The sequence below is a fragment of the Notothenia coriiceps genome, unplaced genomic scaffold (assembly GCF_000735185.1).
Source record: "Notothenia coriiceps isolate Sejong01 unplaced genomic scaffold, NC01 NC01_scaffold00037250, whole genome shotgun sequence".
Taxonomy (NCBI): domain Eukaryota; kingdom Metazoa; phylum Chordata; class Actinopteri; order Perciformes; family Nototheniidae; genus Notothenia; species Notothenia coriiceps.
In genome coordinates, this window is record NW_011369951.1 from 3,776,449 (window position 1) to 3,783,744 (window position 7,296).

The 7,296-nt window shown below is 38.8% G+C and overlaps 3 protein-coding genes across 4 annotated transcripts in view; 1 reads left to right on the forward strand and 2 right to left on the reverse strand.

Annotated features, from left to right (window-relative positions):
* LOC104966729 (zinc finger protein Aiolos-like) overlaps positions 1 to 7,296 on the forward strand; it is a 596,491-nt gene that overhangs the window by 164,106 nt on the left and 425,089 nt on the right. The gene's annotated exons all lie outside the window — the stretch shown is intronic.
* LOC104966738 (SWI/SNF-related matrix-associated actin-dependent regulator of chromatin subfamily E member 1) overlaps positions 1 to 7,296 on the reverse strand; it is a 180,673-nt gene that overhangs the window by 152,745 nt on the left and 20,632 nt on the right. The window lies entirely within an intron of this gene.
* Positions 1,578 to 6,185, reverse strand: pold3 (polymerase (DNA-directed), delta 3, accessory subunit). The gene is made up of 8 exons (XM_010795976.1): positions 5,996 to 6,185; positions 5,595 to 5,810; positions 4,520 to 4,575; positions 3,658 to 3,757; positions 3,512 to 3,551; positions 3,250 to 3,382; positions 2,087 to 2,336; positions 1,578 to 1,751 (listed from the first exon to the last, which is right to left on the reverse strand). Exons 2-8 carry the CDS (start codon positions 5,649 to 5,651, stop codon positions 1,593 to 1,595), a joined length of 795 nt encoding a protein of 264 aa, XP_010794278.1. The 5' UTR covers positions 5,652 to 5,810; positions 5,996 to 6,185; the 3' UTR covers positions 1,578 to 1,592.

Below are 7,296 nucleotides of genomic sequence, written 5' to 3' on the forward strand. Positions count from 1 at the left end.
CTCATCCATAACGTCAGTCATGTTGGTCAATCTTGTTGCGTCAAGCCAACATTCCTTGTTTACTGAACTTGCCTGGATACAAAAAACACAAACAATGTCATTTCTGTTTGGATGTGGCTACTCCTGGGGTTCATCTCAGCAGTGAAGAGGGCTTACCTGAAGCTGAGGCGCTTCTGATGTAATTCTACCGCATTGTTACAATTTAAGTCATTTTATTTAACAACCATTATAAGACATTGATGGAGATATATGAAGTGTGTCACACTGACAAACAATCTTCAGCTTGAGAAAAGGGGCCCAGACGCATTAATAACACATCTAACATTTGAGACAAAAACCCTGAAAACTAAAGGTTTCTAACCCAAACTACTCAAGAGGCGCGTTCACACCAAGTACTTTTCCCACAGAGGTTCCTGAGAACTACGATTTAGTTGCGTTCACACCAAAAAGTCCCAGGAACTAAATTAGTTCTAGAGAACCTTTTTTACCCCCTTTTCAGTCCCTGCTAGAGAGCAGGGACTTTCGTGGGAGAAAAAGGTTCCCGTGTCTGATTGGCAGGGCGGAATGCAAACCACGCCCCGTCAAACTCCCAAAGACTTTTGTGAAGCCGCCATTTTATTATCCTCGCATTGCATTATTAGCATTAGCCCAGCGCAGAAACGCAGAGAGACTAACTTATGACAACACAAAATAAAACATGGGAGCGGTGGAGATGAGGAGGTGTCGGCGTTCTGGCCGTTTACTCGTCCCTAACTCCTTACATGCTTAACTCCGGGGACTTCCGGCCGGGGATTTTGGGCGGCAGTATACGCCGTGAAGTTGTTTGCGGCCTGCCAGTAAACCCAAAGCAGAAGAAGAAGNTTGTTTACATTGCTCATGAGGACAGACCACCTTATTTGCAGATTCTTGAAATTGTAATTTAATTTGTAATTGATTGTGGATTTTGTATCCAGTTTTCACTTTATGTATCTTTATACAATGTTTACTACTTTGCTTATGAGGACAGACAGCCTTATTTACAGATTCTTGAAATTCAATTGTAATTTCATTTGTAAATAGTTACATTCATGTGGATTTATCCAGTTTGCACATTTGTAAGCATGCACTTATAGGTTGCCATAATCATGTCTTTTTCCATAAGGTAGCTGAACAACATTGGTAAAAAAATGTATACATTATATATATTTCTATTAATCATTTTCGGCCTTTCGGCTATTCGGTTTTCGGCATTCGGTTTTCGGCCAACTGTTTCCTATTTTCGGTATCGGTTTCGGCCAAGAATTTCCCATTCGGTGCACCCCTATTCCTAAGCATTGGTTCCTTTGTCTAAGTGAGTCAAACCCAGCGTTTTAATGGAATGTGTCCAACACCAAAAGGCACACACGCATGTTAAAAGATATGCAAATACATGTATCCGTCCATACACATGAAGTGACCTCGTGTATTTCAACTCGTTTTTAGATCATGTTTGGATTTTTACTTTTTGTGAAATAAAATGCTGATGTTTACGTCTGTCTGCAAAAGATGTTGCCTCAAATTACATCCATACATCTTGAATCCAACAAATGATCTTTTCATTTGTTGGATTCTTTTTACGGAAACAGAATAATATTAGAGTAGCGAGAAAAACATTGCACTAAGGTTTTGAAAACTATGAAAAGGTGAAGGTAATACTCACTTGCTACTTGGCTCCCAAAGAAGTTCATCATAGGATTGGCTTTTACAGCTGGCTTGCTTTTGGGGGCATCATCCTAAAATAGCAACACACACCAGTAAGTTGCAGTGGAGAGACAGGGTCAAAGATGTTGACATCGTGGAAAGAAATCACAGCTGGACTACATCTGAAAACAGAAAGGTTTGCTGTAGATGGTCACCACACTTCATATTTTGGTCTGTTCGGGGACTTGAACCGGCGACCCTACGGCTCACAGTCCAAGCCCCTACTGACTGAGCCCCTGCCTCTAGTGGCAACTCTTACGTTTATTTCTCTTTTTCACCAATCTGTATTTATTTCACTGTAATTGTGTTTTATTTGGATTACATTTTGTATTTGTAAATGAATCATCCAAGGATCTATCAAACGTACCACAGGTGCTTCCTCCTTCTGCTCAGACTTAACCTCTTTGCCGTTATCCTGGTTCTTAGAAGAAGTCTTACTCGCAAACATTCCCATGATGCCTTTCTGTGGCTTGGTGGAAGGCTTCGATGCCTGATGAGCACTCCCGTTCATGCCAGACTTTTTGCTCTCAGGCTCTGGGGAAGGAGCTCTCCTGATTTCTCTCGTCTGCTCCACAGAGGACACGGGCACTGCCCCGGCACAGCGGATCGCACTGTACCTGCAGGCAGAAGGAAGAAGGTAGGAACAATGCAGAACGTTCCTAAAGACTGGTACGATTAAACAGATGTGTCTCTTTTTTAAACAATGGATTGCGGCTGGGTTCGTTTATTCACTAGCTACCACTTCACTAAACTACATTAGGCATTGAAGTAGAAATTACTTGGAGGAGGTGGATGTTCAAAAAGGTAGAATGGAATATATACAGTATATATATTTTGTACTGTTTTTATGAGTACCTCGCATTAAAACAAAGCTCTCTGCAGGCTAATTATAAAATAGCTTTTTCCTATTTGTGTAACACAAGGAACATTTAATATACCGTAAAACAGGGTGTGATGCCCCTGTGGGTTCACCTGGAGAGGGTACCTGGGTCTGGTGCCCTGCAGCTATTTAAAGCCTCTGCTCCTCTCTGTCTCTCTCTGCTGTTCCCTACAGGCACCCGGTTTTGTTGAGTATGCTGTTTGTTACTTCAGTTGCTTTACTTTGTGCCCCTCAACACTCTCACACATACACGTCCATGCAACCTTCACCCTGCATGTACACTACTGATACCACTGACGTCCACACATCATGCTTTCCTTACTTTGAACTTCATTACATTTGTTAATTTGAATTACTTGCTTAAATAAACATATCTTATTAACTGTTGATATGGCGTGTCTCCTCTTTGTTGTGGCCTTTTGAGCCAGGTCATAACACAGGGCAATTCAAAGTGCTTTACAAAAAACATTAAAAGCATTTAAACATAATGCAACAGAAGCACATCAAATGACATTGAAATGCAGTTATTAAAAAGCAAAAAGAGTACAAATGAAAAATCTGAAATAGAATAAGACAGGAACGAAATGCATTACTCTAAAGACCCCGATTGCTCTAATTTTTATAACAGGGAAATATGAAATGAACCATACTTGCTGCAGTTTTTCATATTGTCCTTCACGGCATCATAGTCCACGCTGTAGAGCGGACCGCTGTCTTTCAGCAAAGCTTTCTGCACACTGTAGACGTGGACACTGACTATCAAGCTCATCTTGGATTTGAAGTCTGCAAAAAAAAAAAATCACACCCGAGGTTAGACTCCTAGCCTCTTCTTCATTAGATATCTCCATAAATAAACCAACACACTGAACGATCATTTAAAAAAAAAAAAGAATAGGAAAGTTTTTTTGGCACCTTCCAACTTGTCCTCTTTTATAACAGACACCTTGTGACTCTGCAAGGAAACAAAACAGCAGCAACACTTAATAAAACAATTCTGACATTTTGAAAAAGCCAGAAATATGCAAATCATATTTTTGTTTATTTATAGTTTTTCTCACCGCTTGGCCGTTCTCCACACACTTTCCTGACACGAGGTAGGTGGCATGGAGCTGAGCCGAACTCTCCTTCCTCTTGTGATCCAAATAATGGAAGAGCATTCTGAAAACAAGACACATACTTTAATTGTTGGTAAATTAGTATTGTACTTAATATTAATAATATTGTTCGGGGACTGAGCTAAATGCATCTCAGGGGTTATTAAAAATTTATTATTTACAATATTTTATTTTAAAAAGACACATTTTGCATAGTTATTGTACAGCTATTGTGGCTGAAGACTTTTCTTTTTGCCGCTGCTTTTAATCGAACTATTCATATCTTAACTGCACTTTAACTTTTATTCATGTATTTTTTCTTTTAATGTTTCTTTTATTATCTTTGCTTTTGAATGACTGTTTTTAAATGCCATTTTCTTAATGTCTTGTGTTGAAAGGCGCTATATAAATAAACTTGCCTTGCCTTACAAATGTCTGGGTAATTATTAACACTGATATTGAACCTTGCGCTTCTTTCTTGACATTAAACAATTTATTTTTGTCATCACCTACCCGGAAGTCAAAACCTGGGAAGCTTGGTGGGGATTTAGTTTTCTTTGAACTCAACATAGGTTTATTTAAGAAGTCTGCATAGTTTATTTCATAGTAAAACATGTAACGTCGTCCATGGTAGGTACTCAGGAAGTAGCATTAAAAACAGTCAAATAATGAGTTGCTACTGGTTCCATTATGAGGCTGTGACTGTGTTTCCAATGACCAAGTATACATAGAAATATCTTGTGTTTAACAATCAAATGTATGACCATCAAGACTTGTCCCTATTTCTGCTCATTTTATTCCAACACAAAAGAGAATGACCCCTCACTGTTTGGCTGTGTTGACATGGACTCCCAGAGTGAGGCTCAGCCATTTATAGGTCACCTGATGAACAAAACAAAACAATGCAACATTAGTGTTAAGATTCACTTGGCACATGAACGAGACACCTAAGAGAAAAACAACTATGATTATTTACCATTTCAAGATTCAAGGCTTTATTGTCATTTGTACATTAGCTATAGTGTAGATATGTCAATGCAAAACTTAGGTCACAGGCTCCTCCAACAGTGCAACATATATATAGGACATAGAACAAATCAAACAAATAAAATAGTGCAAGTAGGCCATAAACAAAAATAAAAAAGAATAGTGCAAGGAGAGTCTATATACAAGCAAAATATATTAGATAAATAACTTGTACGTTGCAAACAGATGAATGTTATGGATGTTCTTTCAAAAGGTCAGGTGTTTAACGCTCGGCCTGTGGGATGAAACTGTCCCCGAGTCAAATTTCATTTTCTTCAACTGTTGTTGAAACAACGGCGGTTAACGTTTAAATGGACTAACTGCAGCATTTACCAGCTAGTGATGGCCAAATGTGGAAGTGGCAAGTCACTCACTCGATAGAAAGACAACAAACAGTTTATACGTTTAATAATTCTTCCAAGGTAAAATTTGAACGTTCACTATTAATTGGCTGGCAGACAAAAACGGTTGATTTTGCAGCCTGAATAGTCTTTATGCTAACATCTTTTCAACTAACTTAACGGCTGTATTTTGAAATAACAGGGTTCGTTACATTTAAAAAAAAAACAGCCATTGGCGGACACATGTAACAACATTGAACTGACACTAGTTTTAAAAATGTACGTTTTGATCAATCCAAGCGATATTTTCCAAAACTATATATAAGCCGAATTAACCAAAGCCCCTTAATAAATCGTTCCACGTTGTATGAAACGCCATGATTAATAAATACCAAGCCTAAAAGCAAAACAAACCGTAAACGAGCCGTTTTTTAATGCAGTTCAGCGGCTGCCCATATCGAGGTTAACTCGGTTCTTACGTTGGCATTAATGTTAAGAAAAGAAGAAATGTGATGAAATAAAGAGTACACTCACTATCTTATCCTGGTCATTGACATATTCGTCGATGTTATCCAAATAAAGCTCGTCCATTTTGTCAGATTATCTGTGGATGTGGATGCGTTGTTGAGCCGATTTAACTGCGCGGGAAGGCAGTTTATTTACATCCGGTTAAATATCACATGTCTGTTCTGTCCTCCGGTGGGATGAGAGGCTGCAGGGCGCCCTCTGCAGATGAACACCGGTGTTGTGCTGTAGATTGAAACGCATGGGGGACGTCATTTCAGTTATTGGGCATTTCGTCTAGTTTTCTGAGCAGAAGAACCACAGAAATGATTTACTTTCTCTCTATTGAATTATATATTTCCCATCAGAATAAACACCAAACGGCTGAAAAATGATTGTGCATATGCCAGGAGGCGCATTTTTTTCCGTACCGGATTTTTTGTTTGTTTACGTTTTTAAGTGTAGGCCTACTCTGTTATTATTCCTCCTTCCTGCAGAATAGATAATCAAATGATGAGATGTCATTTGTCAGTAAAATCCTATTTCATAAAACATTCTCTGTTGTTCAGTACTTTATAACCACGAATACAAAAAAATAAAATAACATGATATAGTCAGACAGTCTGACACTGTGTCATTTTAAATCAAGCCTTAAAACTAATTTGTTCAGACTGGCTTTTTCTCACTTTAATTGTGTGTGTCTCTCCCCCCTCTCTCCCTGATTGTCTCCCTCAGGTGCATCCTCTCCCTCAGGTGCATCCTCTCCCTCAGGTGCTCCCAATCCCCAATTAGGGCCTGCACAAAAGGCTGAGGAAGGCTTCAGTCTCTCTCTTCCTTCTCCTGCGAGCTGTATGGGTGTTCTGTGCAGCAGTGTAGTATTTTGTTGTCTATGCGGGACGTGCAACTTGTAGTGTTTTGGTTTACTGTTGTCTAGTGATGGCGAGATGAAGCTTTGAAGCAAATCGGTTCACTAAAAGGTTCATCTCATGAGGCTTCATCATGGGCTTCATGTGCACACAAGACCTCCTGTTGGTGAACAGGTGTAAAACAGCCACATATTATTTGTAATCTTTGACATACTAAAAATACTGGAAATAATTATACAAAAGTGTAAAAGATGTAAAATATATTTGTATGAACAGAATTTTGCACCAGTAAGTGTCTTAAAATGATTGTATATAATAAAAACAATGTATCAATATAGTATCTTGTTATATCTATACATACGTAAATGTCTGCTGCCTTCTATAAAGACAAAGGAAGGAATATATGTTCGAAAACTGGAAAAGAAGAAGGGTTTAACTTGCCAGAGGGCAGTGAATGTGCTTGTGATACATGGAACGATTTTATTGTTTTTCAGTTTTCGGGCTTAGGCGATTTCTTTTCTTTGATACAACTTCTCCTGCCTTTGAAAATACCCTTTCACACGGGACTGAGGAAGCAGGTGTGCACAAAAAAAAGTGATTGCAAGTTTATACAGGTTTGGATACACATATTTTTGTGTCTGGCAGTAGTTCAGAGGGTCCNCAAAACAATATTTTTTCGACAGTTTTCGGGCTTAGGCAATTTCTTTTCTTTGATACAACTTCTCCTGCCTTTGAAAATACCCTTTCACATGGGACTGAGGAAGCAGGTGTGCACAAAAAAAGTGACTGCAAGTATATACAGGTTTGGATACACATATTTTTGTGTCTGGCAGTAGTTCAGAGGGTCCTCCAAGCGTCCGATATTT

Bases quoted from the DNA above. Each gene is read 5' to 3' on its own strand.
- pold3 (XM_010795976.1), bottom strand. From the start codon at position 5,651: ATGGACGAGCTTTATTTGGATAACATCGACGAATATGTCAATGACCAG. The intron at 4,576-5,594 runs GTGAGTGTACTC...TTTGTTCATCAG, and splicing joins TCAATGACCAGGATAAGATA to GTGACCTATAAATGGCTGAG. The intron at 2,337-3,249 runs GTATGGTTCATT...TTCTGCCTGCAG, and splicing joins AATATGAAAAACTGCAGCAA to GTACAGTGCGATCCGCTGTG.